At 38.9% G+C, this 18,149-nt stretch overlaps 1 protein-coding gene across 5 annotated transcripts in view; it reads right to left on the bottom strand.

The window, feature by feature from the left end:
- Positions 1-18,149, bottom strand: part of PCLO (piccolo presynaptic cytomatrix protein) — a 514,363-nt gene that overhangs the window by 42,242 nt on the left and 453,972 nt on the right. For all 5 annotated transcript variants that reach the window (XM_073328639.1, XM_073328637.1, XM_073328638.1 and 2 more), the window contains 2 exons: positions 11,506-11,647; positions 7,234-7,301 (listed from right to left, as the gene is read on the bottom strand). In XM_073328639.1, coding sequence (XP_073184740.1) covers positions 7,234-7,301; positions 11,506-11,647 — 210 coding nt within the window. The remainder of the gene's footprint in view (positions 1-7,233; positions 7,302-11,505; positions 11,648-18,149) is intronic.

The following is an 18,149-nucleotide window of genomic DNA, read 5'->3' on the forward strand; positions in this document are numbered from 1 at the left end:
TATTAAACATGGTGACAGAAGTGAGGCAGCGGCAGCAGGTACATGAAATCAGAAACTAAGACTATTGCATAAGAAAAAAACCCAACAAACTATACAGGACAAGATTTACAAGTGCTGGCATCTGTCATTCCGTCAGGATGGCCAGACACCAAGGGAGAAGCCCCACCTGCCTCCCAAGCATACTGAAACTATCAAGATGAGCTGAGAGTCCAATATAGCAGCCTACATAAAGGCGGTAGAATCATAATAACTGGATCACTGAGAGTAGAAACTCAGGAATACACCAGAGAGATCCTGTAAATAACAAACACTGAATACTAGCCAAACATGACCCAGGGTATCAGACACCTGATGAGCATGGGGGGCAATGCAGGTCAAGCAGCAAAAAGACAATTAAAATATACAGTGTTCTCAAGAGACCTTGAAGCAAAGTAGGAATGGATTTTTTCATTGCAAACCACACAAACTACCTCATTGTGGAAGATTATTATTCAGACTTCTAGGAACTACACGAACTGTCAGACACTACTTCAATAATAATCACAAAGAAAGCAATTAAACATTTCAGCATGAATGGTATCCACGAATCTTTGGTTTCAGACAATGAACCCCAATTTACTTGCTGTGAATTTTGGAATTTATCTCAGAATTTGAATATTACATCAGCACTGTAACATAGCCAATCAAATTAATCATACCACATCATAATCATACCATAGCCGATCAAATGGCAAAGCCAAATCAGCAGTTAAAATTGCTAAGACTCTATTAACAAAGGCTGCAGAAAAAAAGAAGAAATATATAGCAAGCCATTCGTGAACAGAGAAAGACATCCATAGAATGCATTAGTAGTAGCCCAGTACATCTTTGTCTCTCACAGTTCACCATGGCCTCCTCTCTTGGAGTCATGCATCATGGATGTCCCAAGCCATGGTGCATCATGGGAGATGTAGTCCAACTGGAGAGCCAGGCCAATAGAGCAGAATGGGAACATGAGGCAACTGAACTGCAACTCCCATGAGGCACTGTGGCAGCATATCCAAATCAAAGTATTTTGATTTTTGACTGAATATTTCAGGCATTCTTTTTTTGATTAATTAAAAAAACATTTTTCCATGGAAAGCAGAAATGAACGTTTTTATTTAGTTGAAAACCCAAGTTTTCACTGACAAACAATTTTTATTGCAAATATGTGGTCATCGTTAGTGGATAAGGAACTGGCTCAAGTCCACATAGCCGTAAAATGACATTCAGCAGTGCCTCTTAGACTTCCTAGATCCTAGTCCTGTACACTAATAACATTTCCTCTTAATCACCCATTATTTAAAAATATATCTGATTCCTTTAACTTGTGTAATGAAAAGCAGAATTTCAGAGAGCAAAGGAGGAGCGCTACATCAGTCAACACAAGGTAGACAAATTGCAGACAAACACTTTCTTTCCCTGCTTATTTTCCATTCCTCTGTGCCAATTTCTCCCAGCACTGAAGCAATTTTTCAGTGCCAGAGATCATCCTTGCTGATATTTTCTCCTTTAAATATTTCTGGCATTGATTAATCTTATGCTGTGGGGAGCCCTAGATGGTAGATGTGAGTTAGGACTTGATGGCACAAAGCACGATAGGGATTTTATATCAAAAGGCAGTTGAGAAAAAAACACGTAAGGCTGAAAAATTCTCAGCATACCAGCAGCTTTTTTTTTAAAGCTTTTAATGCAGAAAACAGGAAGTGCCTCATTTCATATAGCTCTCTTGCTCATTCAGCACCAAATTCTGGCATCTTTACTCACTCTGAGTAGTGTTTTATTCCACAAATAATCCCATTGACTCAGTGTAAGTAAGGACGGCACAATAAGCCCACAAAGCCCGTAGCCTACTACTATTAAAAAGAACACTGTCTCTTGACTCATCGGGCTCTTGAAGCAAGATCTTAAAAGGGTTTGGCAATTTTCTCTTGCACGGCACTCCTGGAGATGAATTTAAAAACTAAAAATATCTATTCAATCACAGCTAGATAGTATCGATAACACTTCAGGTTGGCTCGTTTTCTCTGTAACGTCTTGAATCAATATCCATTATGGTCAAATCAATTGTCATATGGACAGTAACTATAAACTTCTATTGATTAAAGAAAAATACTTGCAAGACCAGACCATGATTTTAAAAAAAAAAAGGCATGAGCAATGGTTTGACATACCTGTGATTCTTGAAACATTTTGGAAGGCAGCAAATAATGCAGGTATTATATCACCATCAGACAAGCTCACAATAGCTGCTGCTAATAGCATAGATAGTTGTGAATACTAGTCTAAAATTGCCATGGAGAAGTTAGACAGAACTTCAGTGCTTATGTACAAAACCATTCCAGCCATAGCTTAAGTTCTCTGCCACTGGACCTTCTTCTGAAAGTGCTTTATATATTGAAACTCTCATTACCGTCAAAAGGAGTTCCATACAGGCTGGGTATTACAGAGTCAATTTATAAGAGGTACATTTTAGAAACTGCTGGAATCAGCTGTCACAGCATAATCGGCCAGTGAGCTTTCTGAACTAATACTTCTCTTTTGGTGTTTCACTGGCTGAGTGTGTTGCCAGGCAATGTGCTACTAAAGAGATATGGAGATGGCATTAAGTTGTAGCAAACAATAGATAAAGTTCTGTTAAACTAAAATAAACACAACCTTAATTCAGGACACATGGGATCATTGGGGATCATTCTTGCTAGTAAGGGGGGTTATGCATTCTCCTTCTCTCATCTCCTTATATATACCGAACAATTCAGTATTTACACAATGAATCTGGCTATTTCCAAACTCCCAGTGGAGATAAAACTTTTCAGAATCACAGGAACCCACTGGCATGGATATGAAACTCTTGTCTTGCCTCTATAGATAAATACCAAGCAAGAGAAAAGCTGAAAGGAGAGTGGAATTTTCCAGCCTCAGACATAATAAATAGGTTTGCTCAAGACAAAAAAATTAGGTGGAGCAAGATGACATGCATGGCTAATGCTGAAGAAAAGTGTAACATCCTGAAGAAAATGTGGGCCAAAAACATGTTTGTAAAATATTACCACTTAAAGGGCTACCAAGATCTTTGCCTGCATGGACTGTTCGTTCCAGACATGCCAGTCACACACAGGCAAAGTGTCTGTAGCTGCCCAATTGAACCCGACAGTTTAATCATTATCAAATCTTTGATTAATGGTAACAAAACACCTTCAGCTCTAATGTAAGCTCACTCCTTTTCACACTATCAGTTGATGTCTGAAGTCTGCTTCCTCAACCGCTCTCTAATGAATTAGTGGTCTCTTTTGCGGAGATTATCTACACATTTGTTTCAATTTACCCTGACAAATAAAAGCAGCTGCTTAGGTCACTATAAATGAGTGGCAAAGGGCCAACAGAGAATGCTCCCAGTGCAGGATCGGCTTAGTGCCAACTTAAACTCCTCTACACTACCTCTTCTCACAAGTCCGGCCATAATGGATGTGGTCATAGTACCCTGTGCTACAAGGATTCTGAAATGCCGCAGAGCCTATAGACAACTCAGGACAGACTGCCATGAGTTACAGCAGCTCCCAGGCCTGCCCTAACTTTTGCCAGGAACTGTTTTGTTCTCTATGGCAGCCTAGAAATCAAGTGGTGCAAAGGTGGATAAAGCTATCTTTGGCTCCTCCTCTTATCTTCGGGTTATGTCACTCAGGAGGCGTAGCACAGCATCTAGTCCCCTGAGACTGCTACAGTGGCATCAGTGTATTCTTGCTGCCTATTTAATTTAGGGGAATTCACAAATGTGTCAGAGAAAAAACCTATTCAATGTGTTGCTCCTATTCAAAAAAAACCTATTCAATGTGCAGCTTTTTTATATCCTGCTCCTTAAGCTACAGTTGTTCCTCTTTAAAAGTCTAGATGTATCAAATATCAAATTGCATTCTATGCAGACAGTAGTAAAAATTTAAGCAAGTGCACTATCATCTAGTACTGTTTATTTGTATATGCACATACATTAAAATATACATCACCCATTATGTAAGACATCCATAGATAATTTTCTATTAAAGTCCTGTGTTTCCTTCCTAATATTTTTATTGGATGAAATTTAAATAGAGAGAGAGCAAGCAAGATGAACATAGACATTATGAATGACAACTTAGTCTATTTTAAATGTTTGTTTCCTTCTGAGCAGTGTTTAATTTGTAATGAAAGAGGTGCCAGGGCTCAAGCAATTATTTTTACTTTCATAATTACTGGTAAATACTGCTTCTGAGCATTGGTATTATTGGATATTAGAAACAGATCTAAATCACAAAATTTGGATCAAAATCTGGATCTAGATTTCAAACATTCTAAAGGTAGAGGATGTAAAGACCTGAGCGTTTTTTTCAAGGCATCTGTTACTGTATATAAACATAGAATGTGAATTCAATGTGAAGGAGGAAATATCTCAGGTGAGCCCAAATGTATATAGCTTTACTATTTATTTGATTCCTGTCCTATACTATACTTTGGCTCACTGAGCTCACTCAAAGGCATCATTAATTCCATGAAGGTAAAATAAATCAAACTCGCCTTAAGTATAATTCAGGGAATCATATTTCTTAGAATTATACTTATAACCCTACTCCTGCAATGGACATTAAGGATCACATTTTAATCTTAAAGTTTCTTCTCTTCTTTTTTTTCTCTTTTGTCTGCAAAATTAGAGGTGCAGATAACTGCACAATTTCTCCTGTGCAGTGATATACACACCTTTAATTTTGGTCATTTAGACATCTAAGTACAGATCTGTAAATAATCTGTAAATACTTGCACATCTTAATGACCTACAAAGAATGTGCAAAATTTGAGAGGAGCCTTGCAAAACCTATTCCTCTCTTCTCTGTATTTTTTTAAATACCCTGCCTCCCATCTGTGACTTTAAACTTATGGGGGGTGGGAGGGCGGGAGGAGGGATTTCCTGGCCTTCTTGTCCAAACATGAGACCTCTTTTCTCAGTTTAAATCCCTATATTCATTTAAAGATATTTAAATGTGAAATGCCGATTTTGATACAGCTGCCTTTGGAACTGTTGAACCAAACTGCTGAACTACTCTGAGTACTAGTAGATGGAACTCATCAGTTTGGCTCCAGCCCCATCTAAGGGCCTGATTCTTCTCTCACACCAGTATAACTCTTTTGGCTTCAATGGAGTTACTCCATACTGAGGCGTTGTCTACACTAGCAGTTTTGTCAGCAAAACTTTTGTTGGTCAAGGATGACGTAAGTTTCACAAACAAAAGCACCAGTGTGGACAGAGACTCCCTCCCGCCAACAAAGCTACCGCCACTCATTTTATTATGCCAGTGGGAGAGCTCTCTTCCATCAGCACAGAGTGGCTACACGGGAAACCTTACAACGGTGCAGCTGCAGCAGTACAGCCGTGCTGCGGTAAGGTCCGTAGTGTAGACACAGCCTTAGTCTAGTGTAAGTGAAAGGAGACTCAAATTCTGAGTTTTAATCACCACGTAGAGTGAAACAGTGCACAGGATGACTAAAAACCAACAATGCAGGAATTAAAAAATGGAAAACTTCAATGTCTAAAGGGCAAACATCTTTTGCGTGGGAATCTCTTGACAGAATAGCCTAGCAGGCTGTGTAGCACCAGTTACAATCATAGTAATATAATCACTTCTAAAAATATTGTTTAGAGAATAAAAAATATGCATAACACACTGAAACATTACTTTCCAGATTTTGGTGTTTATCCTAGGTGGCACCTGGGATCAGGGTACTAATCTTTCAGGCCCAGATTCAAGTAGGGACTTAATACTCACAAGTGAAAATGAGTTTCATGGACTCACTTTAGTTAGGGCTGGTCAAAAATTTTCCACTGAAACTGTCTTACAATGAAAAATTGGGGCTTTGACTTAAATTTTTTTCACAAAAACTTTCTTCACCCATTCTCCTACACAGGCCATGCTCCCCAGGTAGATGTCATGTCCCATGATGCACTATGACTGCCATGATGGGTGCAACTCCTCTTCTCACCCAGAAGGGAGATGTTTATGCATCATGTAGTCTGCCCAGGGTGCCTGGCCTAGAGGGGAGAATGGGAGCACGATACAACCAAACTACAATTCCTATAAGGCACTGCAGAAGTATTTCAAAACTGCAATATATGTTTTTAGAGGAAATATTTGTGATTTTCATTTTTCACCAGAAACATGATTTTTCCACAGAAAAAAGCCTCATCTTCCAACCAGCTCTAATTCTAATCACCCCCTTTTATGGACCTTGGCTTTATCTTGCTAATTCCCACTAATACTGTTCTTTGATAGTTCATTCTGTTGGTGTACCCATGACCCATTTTAGATATTACTGTCGGTATCTGCTGAAGAGATGCCCATGCAGGATTAGCAGGGGTGTTATATTTGTGGTCTGAGCAACTTTGGGACAGCTGTGCGGGAAACCTCACAGGCCACAGATAGACACATTGTCCTCACTGTCATGGACACTAACTTTCCTCATAGATTTAAATAAAAAGATCCAAGATCTTCCCCATCAAACGAATATTCTGAAGGAGCTTCATCTGGGTACAAGACCAGCAGTCAGGCTGCAGGTTAAGATAGCCTCTTTATTTTAAAAGCGGCAAAGATCCTGTGGCACCTTATAGACTAACAGACGTATTGGAGCATAAGCTTTCGTGGGTGAATACCCACTTCGTCAGATGCATGTAGTGGAAATTTCCAGAGGCAGGTATATACATGCAAGCAAGAATCAGGCTAGGGATAACGAGGTTATTTTAACTTAATGTTGGATAGAGCCTCCTCATATTACATTTCATATAATAAGTGGGTAGCCTGAAATGTACTAAGAAGAGCCTGATTCAGTGTCCACTGAAGTCTTTCTATTGAATTCTGTGGGGGCATGGAATCAGTTCTATAGACTATATTAAGCATTTGTTTTCACTCCAGTAGCATGAAAGGCAATGAGAACTGCTGGGTGGGAATTCTTATTCATTGCAATGTGGCTCCTGAATGACCTTAAATTAACAGGTACAGTCTGATTCTCATTTACACTAAAGCCCCTTGACACTACTAGGGTGTAGCAAGGGCCCTCAGAGTCAGGCCTTAAGACTGTAATACAAAAACAGATTTAGCTAATACTTCATAACGTGAAAAGTTGAAAGAATAATTACTCTTTTGTATAAACTGTCAGGCACCACTGTGTAATGTTGTTTGTATTTCATTTTACCTTCTGCATCAGTTAATCCCACTCCTGACTGCTTTACTGATTCTTGTCCATTCTGGCCCATCTTCCCTCTGTCGAAAAAAGCAGTTTTGTAACTGTCAATGAAGTCTTGAACAGAAGATACCAAAGCACAAAAGGAATCCTCAAACAGAAAGAGTATTGGTACAGTCCAAAAAAAGAAGAAACAATCACTTCCTGACATCCTTCAAGGGTGCCAAATATTTTTCATAAATAACAGAAAAGGCAATAACTTTTCAGAGATTCTGATTGGACATGCAGAAATTCTTGTGTCTGTAAACAGCAAGTCTCCCATTGTCAACTGGAAGAGACTTCAGAGAAGCTACATTCTTTTTGCAGAAGCTTGTAATCACATAATCGGAAACCTTGTTACTTGATCAAATTCTACTCTCCCCACAGTCTATTATGGTTAAGGGGAAAGGTGAAATAAATAACACGGGTCCAGAAACTGATCTCAGTTACACAAGCATTATCCCATGTACATTCTAGTACACCAGACCGTCGCTAGAATGTGGGATTTGAGATGTGGTACTGCATTAACACGGGGACCGCGTTATAGCGGGGACTGTGTTAAAATGAATTGCAATTAAAGTAATTAAATTTGGGATCCATGGCCGTGACTGCGTTATATGCGAATTCGCACTATATAAACACGCGTTCTAGCGAGGGTCCAGTGTATATCACAGCTTTTGGCCATATGCAGTGTTGTTGCAGTCATGTTGCTTGCAGGATATCAGGGAAACAAGGTGGGTGAGGTAATATCTTTTATTGGACCAACTTCTGTTGCAGAGAGACAGAAGCTTGCAAGTTTACACAGAGCTCTTCTTCGGGTCTGGGAAATGTACTGAGTGTCACAGCTAAATACAGGGTGGAACAGATTGTTTAGCATAATTAGTTAACATGTATTTCAAGGGACCATTCAAGGTGAAGTAGCCCCTTAACACCTCTCCAGTCAGAGGGAAGAAAGGAGGGGAAAAATGCCCCAATAACAACTATGAAGGTGAAACCAGTCAATCACTACGCTTTCCAATGAACGCACACAGAAAAATATAAAAGACAAAAACACAGTATCAGCCATGAGTGAACACTTTTCACAAAATAATCACTTCACATCTGACCTCTATTTATGGTTTATTACAATAATCTATAACACACAACCCCCCTCTTCCCCAGCTTCCCCCCCGCCCCTTTCCCCCACTATGACTGGCGAGGTGTTAGCAGGCCTCTGCACCTTGCATGAGATATATTAACTACTTATGCTAAACAATCTGTTTCACCTTGTATTTAGCTATATTTCCCAGATCTGCAGTAGAGCTCTGTGTAAGCTTGAAAACTTGTTTCTCTCACTAACAGAAGTGGGTCCAGTAAAAAATATTACCTCACCCACCTTGTTTCTTTAAGTTTTTGGTCCCATCATTCATGTGTCAGTGCTCTTATACCATAAGAGGTCTCCTCAGCAAGATATTTAAATTAGATTACTATGATTTGTACAGTAAGATAAATTTTTGCTCAATCACAGTATTTCTTTAATAACTGTTGTGACACTATAGTTCAGGCTCGGAAGGGAAGGTTCTTTCATACTCATTGAGCATGATAAACAACTCATCATTGGGACACTGTAACCCTGATCTCATCAATTAGGTCTGATCTTGACAGCTAACCAGTGTGATAAAATTCCTTTGATTTAGAAGAAGAGTTATTTCTACTATTCACTTGGTTAATATGGGCAGGTTTTTATCTGTGTTACATAGATGTAACAGAGATCAGTATCTGGTCCTGTTTTGTTTATTTCAATTTACTCCTTATCTATTCTAGCAAGGTGCAACTAGCTTTGAGGCATGATTACAATCCTCCAGAAAATAAACTTTGCAATTTTGAATGGACTCTTCCCATTTACAATGGGTAACCTTACAATATACCGTGAGAGAGAGATATGGTGCCAGATCCTCAACTGGTGCAAATCGGCATTGTTCCATTGTAGTCAAATGGAGCAGTGTTGAGCTACACCAGCTGAGGCTCAGGCTCTTAAATTTCACATTACAGTAGGAAGTTGTCCTTCTCTGTGATAAAATAAAAAAAAATGAAGGGAAAAAGTAAATACAAAAAAGATTTTTGAGTTCAGTTTAATTGCCTAGCAAAGTATTTCTTTTTTTCATACTTTATGAAGTATGGCAAATATGCTGTAGAGAATTATTAGTGCCCAGGGTCAGATTCCCTGCAAATTGTGTAGTCATTTATCATTCTAGTTTAGTAGCATTTCACACCTGCCACTTTGCACTGGTGTAAAAGTCTACACAATGGACTGGGCAATGAAGAATCTGGCCCCTATTCTCCAGCAGGGTTTGGTATGAGTGACATTGGTAATTTTCAGAAGTTTCATACAAGCTCTGGCATTTTGATAATGAGAGATGCAAAAAATGACCCACCAAATGTGGTGATTTTATAAAATGCTTTCTTCTATTGTTATATAATTATTAATTTCCCTTGACGTTTGTAACAATGTCTAACATCTGCAATGACATGCTTCTAATTACCTACCTCATCAAATAATCCCCATAGTATCACTGTTAATTTTTTTTTCTTAGCTAGATATTCAAATGGGCACCACCACTAGGCCCAAAATAAGAGTGGTTTAAAACTCAGGCTTCCCTAACACGCCATGAACTTATATTTTATCTTTAGGAATCATTATAAACTAATTATGCATCTAGATTGTAAAATACAATTAAAAATAATTTTTGTTCCTCTGAAGTACAATTTGTTTTAATCTACAGCAAGGGTGAGTGAAAGATTCAATAAAAAATTAATCAGATGGAACTTTACAGCCTGAGCTCATTTCTCCCCTCCCCTAAGTTGCTGAAGGGGAAACTTAAAAGTAAGATTGATAGCTCTTTTCCTTTTTAGCATCTAATAAGTTACAGTCATTTGCTATTCCACTACATTTCAACAAGGGATAAGCACTTTGGAATGTCACAAACTCGAGAGAATAAATTGGTTTTGTTTCATTTATAAATTCAAGAACCTTTAAAAAAGTTGCTTTCATCTCCTGTGCATCAGATTTCAGGACTGCAGAGCAAGAACTGATAATAGTGTGCTCAGAAAAGGCACAGGAAAGGAAGATTTACTTGAAAAAGTTCATTAAACATTAGTGTGGTTCCGGGCCAGTATTGGGCTGATAGCCCTGGCACTGGCAAAATGTGGGTCTGGTTTAGAAATATGGGGTCAGAGTCACAGCTGGAGGAAATCAGAGTTTCTCTACTGAAGAGAGGTGCTCAGCGTCCACACACCTCTCTAGCAATGGCGATCATGTTGCTGTTAGGTCTCAGACAGCCCATGTTTTATACTCCCCTCTGCAGAGGGCCAAAGGATGCTAAGCCATAGACAGTACTCTTCCTAGCAGCATTAACTGACTCTTAGTACCACACAGTGGTGGAATTGGGTGCTGCAGGGAATAGGGTAAATATGCATAGCCAGCAAGGGTGTGACCAGCTAGCTCTTCAAAGACCATTGGCAAATGTTTCATGGACCAGACAGAGTCTGAAAACAATTGATCTATTTCCTTCTGAAGAGTGTTAACATCAGAAGGGGAGAGGAATTATCTAGCATGATACAAGGGGTATAATTAGAAGTAATGGATAAGGTTAACAATAATAAAGCTTAGTGTTGTAAAATAAGGATAAACTTGCTGATGGTGAAACTTGTTAAACTGTGGAGAATACCCCTATATTGGCAAGAGAAGGGATATGATGAAGAAGTCTTCCTCAAACTACTACGATAATGCAGACATGGGGCTGCACCAAAAATCTCCATTCAAATTCCTAAATTTTGGGGAGTTTGGATCCAGATCTGGATCTGAATTTTGCTGTTAGCACCTGTGTCTAGAATGGGGCCAAACTAAAAACCCAAATTGAACATCCCCAAATTTAGCAGAAGTTCTGCTCTCCATCAGCGCTTTGTGACTCAAGCCCATCTCTACAAATGTGCACAAAAAGGGATGAGGATGAGGTTGCTCCTGGATTATTGCAATTAGTTTTTTCTGTAGAATCATGGGTGTAGTGGGCTTGAACGTTTCTAATTGTGCAACATTGGAAAATGCAATTACGGACTCTGACAAGAGTCCTATCCAGTTAAATGCTATTAGCTGTTAGATTGTATAACAAGTCTTGGGAAGAAATGACATATGAGGAAGCCTGAGGCCTCCAAGTGATGTACATAGTACTGTCAGGACAATACAGTGTATTAAAGATAAAGCCTTACATCCTTGGAATAGGAAACAGATTGTTCTCCCCTGTGGTGCTGCTGCTTCCTTCGCTATCCATGCTATATCCACTGCCAAAACTACTGGCTGACGAGCCAGTGGAGACAGAACTTTCTGTAGGTCGGTGGTTGGTAGACCTTGCTGTACAGAGCAGGAATAATGGGTTACAAAAAACCTTGTAAGGTATAAATGTAATCAATGTTAAGAATGAGCTATTCATCACAATTAAATGCTGCAAACACCTTTACGCTCTACTTTACTTCATATTCATTTGACAAAGTGAGTAGGATAGTCCTACAATGAGAATCCCAATGTACCTTCCTGTTATTCTTTATGAAACATTCCTTCATTGAATTTGATGACTTTTGATATAGTACAGGGAATCCAAAGGAAGTACCATCGATACACCATCTAGTCCCACACAAATTGTGTACGGAAACATCCTCCTCTTCAGACATCATATCATTACATTTCTCAACTGCTCATGAATATCTTTGGTATGCCTTGAGTTTTTAAGCACAGCACTTAGCAATTTAGTAAACTGGTGCTAAACCTCTATTTCTTAGGCTAATTTCATGTGGTGACTGTATGTCAACTCTAAAGAAATTATTTTTGCTTTAGATGCTTTATTCTGGTTTACTATTTTTGATACTCCAAACTAATTAATTGTCCTGCATTTGGCCCTCGGCAAGTTGAGAAATATACACAGATGACACACTGTGACATTACACTTAATAAAAGAACAATGAACAATATCTGTTCACACATTGAATAACACAATTGCCCAGGAAAATAAATATAGGGGTTTTTTTCTTGAAAAGATAGCTATGGATGGCACTTTTCACTTATTTTAGTAGAATGGATATAATGCTGAGGATAGAAATATTTGTACTAGAAGCTCTCACTTTAGTAAAGTTTTGCTGTCATCTTGGTCAGCCTTAAAACTTGAAGACAAAGAATTCAAAGGGATTACATTTATACATGAAATGTGTCAAAAATCTAAAAACAAATAATTTCAAATACAGCCCAGAACCCATATAAGTTAATGATATTTATGTTTGACTTCGTGTGTGTTCTTTCCGGTGCAGGCTTCTGCAAACTGCCTTGCAATGTGACCCAAAGTTAAATAAGACACCCTAAATATATTTTGAAAATGGATTAATAATTAACATTGGAAAATAGGAATAAAAGAAAACAGTGCACCATGAATCATTGGTCTGTCCTAACCCTGAGTTCATATTCCCACAATGATTCTTCCCTTGTAAATTCAGTAACTCTTTAAAACACTATTACCATCATCTGCTTTCATTCACTCAGTCCATCTATTTGAATACTACTAGGTTCCTTTAAGACCCCACTGGTTTTCAGCTGTATTTCATGACCCTTTGCACTTAAATTATAATCACTCTTAAGAGACGATTAGCAGGTAACTTTCAAAATCAAGCCTGGCTCAGTGAGATACCCACCAAAGCCTCTGTTTTTCCAGAGAAGACAGATACAGCACTATAACATACTCTGCCAAAGAAGACCCCATCGGATAGGTGAAATTACACTAGGAACTCTGCCATTTGTGGTACTTCTGATAACTCATGTGAGTAGGGAGCTGGATTGTGTAGGGAGTAGAAGGCCTGCCAAAAGCATATATTTCCAGAGATTCGTGGGGCAACTGAAGAAATCTCAGGCCAAGCCCCCCACTGTACACCATGGCCTCCTACTTCTGGCAATCTGGATTCCTCCTTGCTCACGTCTGAACCAGAGCCACCCTTAATCTAATTTCTGAGACTGTTTGCAGGATCAACACTAATCCCAGTGGTTGTTTCGGCATAGGTGTGCCATAGGATGATGTCACATAAACTGGCTCCCTCCTCACACCATCACATCTGAGCAGCCGTACCCCCACAAAACCCATAAAAACCCAAAATGGTGACTGTGCAGAGGGATGGTGTTGATGCTTCTTCATTACGGAGTTACTTGCCAGTTAGGGTCATTAGTCCACATCTCAGCTTGTCCATTGTTAAATCAGAGGGGAATGATATGGCCCAGTTTCCTTGTTTAGTCTGTAAAGACTAGTTCCTGGAGTCCCCAAGTCATGAAATTTGTCCTCCAGTGGACCTCCTCTTCCTCTATATCCTTATGGGTAGTAGTAGGAATACAGAATTCAGCACAGCATTCCAAACAAGACCTCACCTAACTTTAGACCTAACCTCACCTAACCTTAGAATCATAGAAATATAGGGCTGGAAGAGACCTTAAGAGGTCATCTAGTCCATACCTTGTGCTGAGGCAGGACCAAGAACATATAGACCATTCTGATAGGTGTTTGTCTAATCTATTCTTCTTCCAGTGAGGGGGATTCCACAACCTCCCTTGGAAGCCTATTCCAGTGCTTAACTATCCTTATAGTTAGAAAGTTTTTCCCAATGTCTAGCCTAAATCTCCCTTGCTGCAGATTGACCCCATTACTTTGCATCCTACCTTCAGTGGACATGAAGAACAATTGCTCACCATCCTCTTTAAAACAGTCTTAATGTACATGAATACTATCAGTTCCCTCCCTCCTCAGTCTTTTTTTCTCAAGTCTGAATATGCCCAGGTTTTTTAACCTTTCTTCACAGGTCAGGTTTTCTTTTGTGATTTGTGTAGCTTTCTTCTAAACTCTCTCCAACTTGTCCACATCTTTCCTAAAGGCTGGCACCCAAAACTTGGCATAATACTCCAGCTGAGGCCTTACCAATGCCAAGTAGAGTGGGCCAATTAATTCCTCTGTCTTATATACAACATTCCTGTTAATACATCTTGGAATGATATTAGGCTTTTTTGCAACTGCATCACATTGTTAGCTCACATTCAATTTATGATCCATTATAAGCCTCCAGAATCTTTTCAGCATGATTACCACCTAGACAGTTATTCCCCATTTTGTAGTTGTGCTTTGATTTTTCCTTTATGAAGTACTTAAATGCTGTCATAAGACTATTTGTACTCAATAGCTGAATTTATCTCCTGGATTTTACTTACATTTTGAAGGTGTTAGAGTTTTATTCTCTGGGAACACCAAACTTCTTTCCTGGTGCTCGTTTGAAATAAAATGTCCTTTGAGGGTGTATTTTGCATTCAGTATTTTTAGTTTCTATTCTTTACTCTACCCTACTTTACATTTTTCCACACTGATTTCCTTTCCCATCAACTCTGTTACTGGAATTGAATATTAGATGTGGTGAGCCCAAGTTTAGGTTTATATCTGGATTTTGTGTCTGATCCACAAAGGGAATAAGTCTGCCACTGTTGCCAGCATGGTGACCTAGTGCTGTAGAGTAGATCTGTTTTTTCCCCACAAAAAGTTTTGACTTTTAATTGAAAAACCAAAAACCAGAAAGTTTGCAGCCATAATGTTTTCAGTTTTTGGCCGAAAACATTTAGTTATTCAACAAAATCTTGAATCTTTCCACAGAAAGCAGACACTTTTTTGTGAACATTTTCATTTCATCAAAAACCCATGGAAAAACAGTTTTGATGGAAAACTTTCAATCTGCTCTACTGGCTGTGCTCATGTGTTAACTCTAGAGATCTTGGGTTCAACTCCTGGTGACAACAATGTCAAGATTATATGATGGGGTTGCCTGCAATAGCAGGATAGTGGACTTCATGACCCAAAATATCCCTTCCATTTCTGTGTCCTTTGACATTCTAAACTCCTGTGAGGCAACGTGTGAGAAAATGGTACTTAGACTGGAGCACTGGGTAGAAACAGTAGTCTAAGAAGTGCAACCAAGACACTGCCAACAGCCATAAGGGGCACTGGAAAAATTGTCCAACTGCATGGGGTGATCGAAGTAGGGGCTGAGGATTAGAGGATGTAATATTAGTCTCCTCCTTGGTAGTGGTTTGGATTTCTGCTATTGGCCATTCGTTTTGGGGTCCATTCCGATCAGATGGTTGATAAACTTCTACTGTTAACTTATCATCTTGTTCTTTATCTAATTTTGAGCTGCAGTGGCTAATGGTGTCTCAGTATATATTTAATTGCCAACAATACGATGATTCGTTAACACTAGCATCATGGGTCTAATGGTACCAGTGACTGATATTCGTCATGAGATTAATGGCACCAGAACTGCTACCAGTTTGCTCTTTTTCATTTGAGTTTATATAAAGAAAATGTCCAGATTTTATTTTTAATAGAAAGGCTTCTATTGAATTGTGCATGAATGGGATTGGAATAACTATTGATTGCCTTCTAGGCTGAAATGTTATTCTTTCCTCTGCATCTGCTTCTGTCCATGCTGTACCCAAAAAAATCCTAAGACTAAGAAAGTGGAAAGTAATCGAGTATTTAGGCATGTGAACCTTCGCATCCATCACACGCTTTTTAAAAAATCTTTCTAGTCCTCCATGAAAAAGGATTAGACATATACAGGTGCCACCAATATGTCTTCTGCATTCAGTGCCATTAATGGATCCCAGTGAAGACTTTCCTGCCAACAGCAAATTATTCATGCAGCTATCTCTATATACCTACCTTAGAAAACAATGGCAGGATAAAGAAAATTGAATATTCCTCACTTCTCCAAAATAAAAAAAAACAACTTAACACAATACTAGTTGTCTCCACATAGGATAGGGTGGGGTGGGGTGGGGTTAAACTTGTATTTATGGAGCCAGTTAGAGAATCAGACTCCATAACTGGAGAAACATGAGTTCCAGGCCTCAAACGTACTAAAGGATAATGTAATTTTAAAATCAATGAGAAGGGGAAAAAAGAAGCCAAATACTACTACTAAATCTCCCAGTGAAGGGGGCTTGAGACTACAGAAAAGAAATGTGCATGTGTTTTTTTTTAAAGCTAAGTATAAGGGAGATAATTCACACAGTACCTACAGCCCTGTGCTGTCAAATCAATCAACAGTGAAATGGAAACTACTAAGCACCACCAGACTTCCCAGCCATTCATCTAGACTGGATAAGCAGTTTGTTTCAAGAGGGGAACTTGAGATTAAATGTGGGGCCAACTGATTCAGAAAAAATAATAGCTATCTCAAAAAGAACCTTCTTCTGAGTTCTAAACTGCAGAAAGTATCTTTTCCTCCATCCCAACTGTTATTCCTTTTTACAGGACTGGCAGGACCAGAAGCTGAAGTGCCAAAATGCCACCAGAAAGCCTGTACAAGTTGCAACCCAAATAGTAAGCACCAGAAACCTCATGAGAGAATCCATTCTTGCTAGATTTTTCAGCCCAGTTTGGCAGAATAAAGACAGAAGTATGGGCAGCTTCTATAATTATTTAGGATTTTCAGGGTGTGTGGGCGTGGGAGGACGGAATATCAAAGAAGTCACCACAATAGTATTTAACGTCAGAGATGGGAACTACACAAAAATGAGGAAGCTAATTAAACATAAATTAAAAGATATAGTCACAAAAGTGAAATGCCTGCAAGCTGCATGGAAACATTTTTAAAATACCACAGCAGAGGCTCCAATTAAATGTATACCCCAAATAAAAAAAAAAAAAGTAAGAGGACCAAAAAAGTACCACCATGGCTAAACAAGAAGTAAAAGAAATAATTAGATGCAAAAAGGGATCCTTTAAAAATTGGAAGCTAAATCCTACTGAGGAAAATAGAAAGAAGCATAAACTTTGGCATCTCAAGTATAAAAGTATAATTAGGCAGGCCAAAAAAGAATTGAAAGAGTAACTAGCCAAAAACTCAAAAACTAACAATATTTTTTTAAGTACATCAGAAGTATGAAGCCTGCCAAACAACCAGTGGGGCCACTGGACGATCAAGGTGCTAAAGGAGCACTTAAGGAAGGCCACTGTAGTGAAGCTACATGAATTCTTTGCATTGGTCTTCACTGTAGAAGATGTGAAGGAAGTTCCCACACCTGAGCCATTCTTTTTAGGTGACCAATCTGAGGAACTGTCCCAGATTGAGGTGTCAGTTAGAGGAGGTTTTTGTACAAATTGATAAATTAAACAGTAATAAGTCACCAGGACCAGATGGTATTCATCCAAGAGTTCTGAAGAAACTCAAATATGAAATTACAGAACTACTCTCTGGGGCATGTAAAACATAATTTAAATCAGATGTTAAATCATTTACTAGATGACTGGAGGATAGCTAATGTGATGCCAATTTTTAAAAAAGGCTACAGAGGCAATAATGGCAAGTACAGGCTGGTAAGCCTAACTTCAGTACCAGGTAAATTGGCTGAAACCATAGTAAAGAACAGAATTATCAGATAAAGAGATGAACATGATTTGTTGGAGAAGAGTCAACATGGAATTTGTAATGGGAAATCATGGCTCACCAATCCGCTAGAATACTTTGAGGGGGGTCAACAAACATCTGGACAAGGGAGATCCAGTGGATAGAGTGTACTTGGACTTTTAGAAAGCCTTTGACAATGTCCCTCATGAAAGGCTCTTAAGCTGTCATGGTATAAGAGGGAAGGTCCTCTAATGGACTGGTAACTGGTTAAGAGACAGAAAACAAAGGTAGGAATAAATGGTCAGTTTTCACAATGGAGGGAGGTAAATAGTGGTGTGCAGGGGTCTGTACTGGGACCAGTGCTGTTCAACATATTCATAAATGAGCTGGATAAATAGTGAGGTGGGAAAATTTGTAAACAATACAACATTACT

This window comes from Lepidochelys kempii, chromosome 1 (assembly GCF_965140265.1).
Source record: "Lepidochelys kempii isolate rLepKem1 chromosome 1, rLepKem1.hap2, whole genome shotgun sequence".
In the NCBI taxonomy this organism is placed as follows: domain Eukaryota; kingdom Metazoa; phylum Chordata; order Testudines; family Cheloniidae; genus Lepidochelys; species Lepidochelys kempii.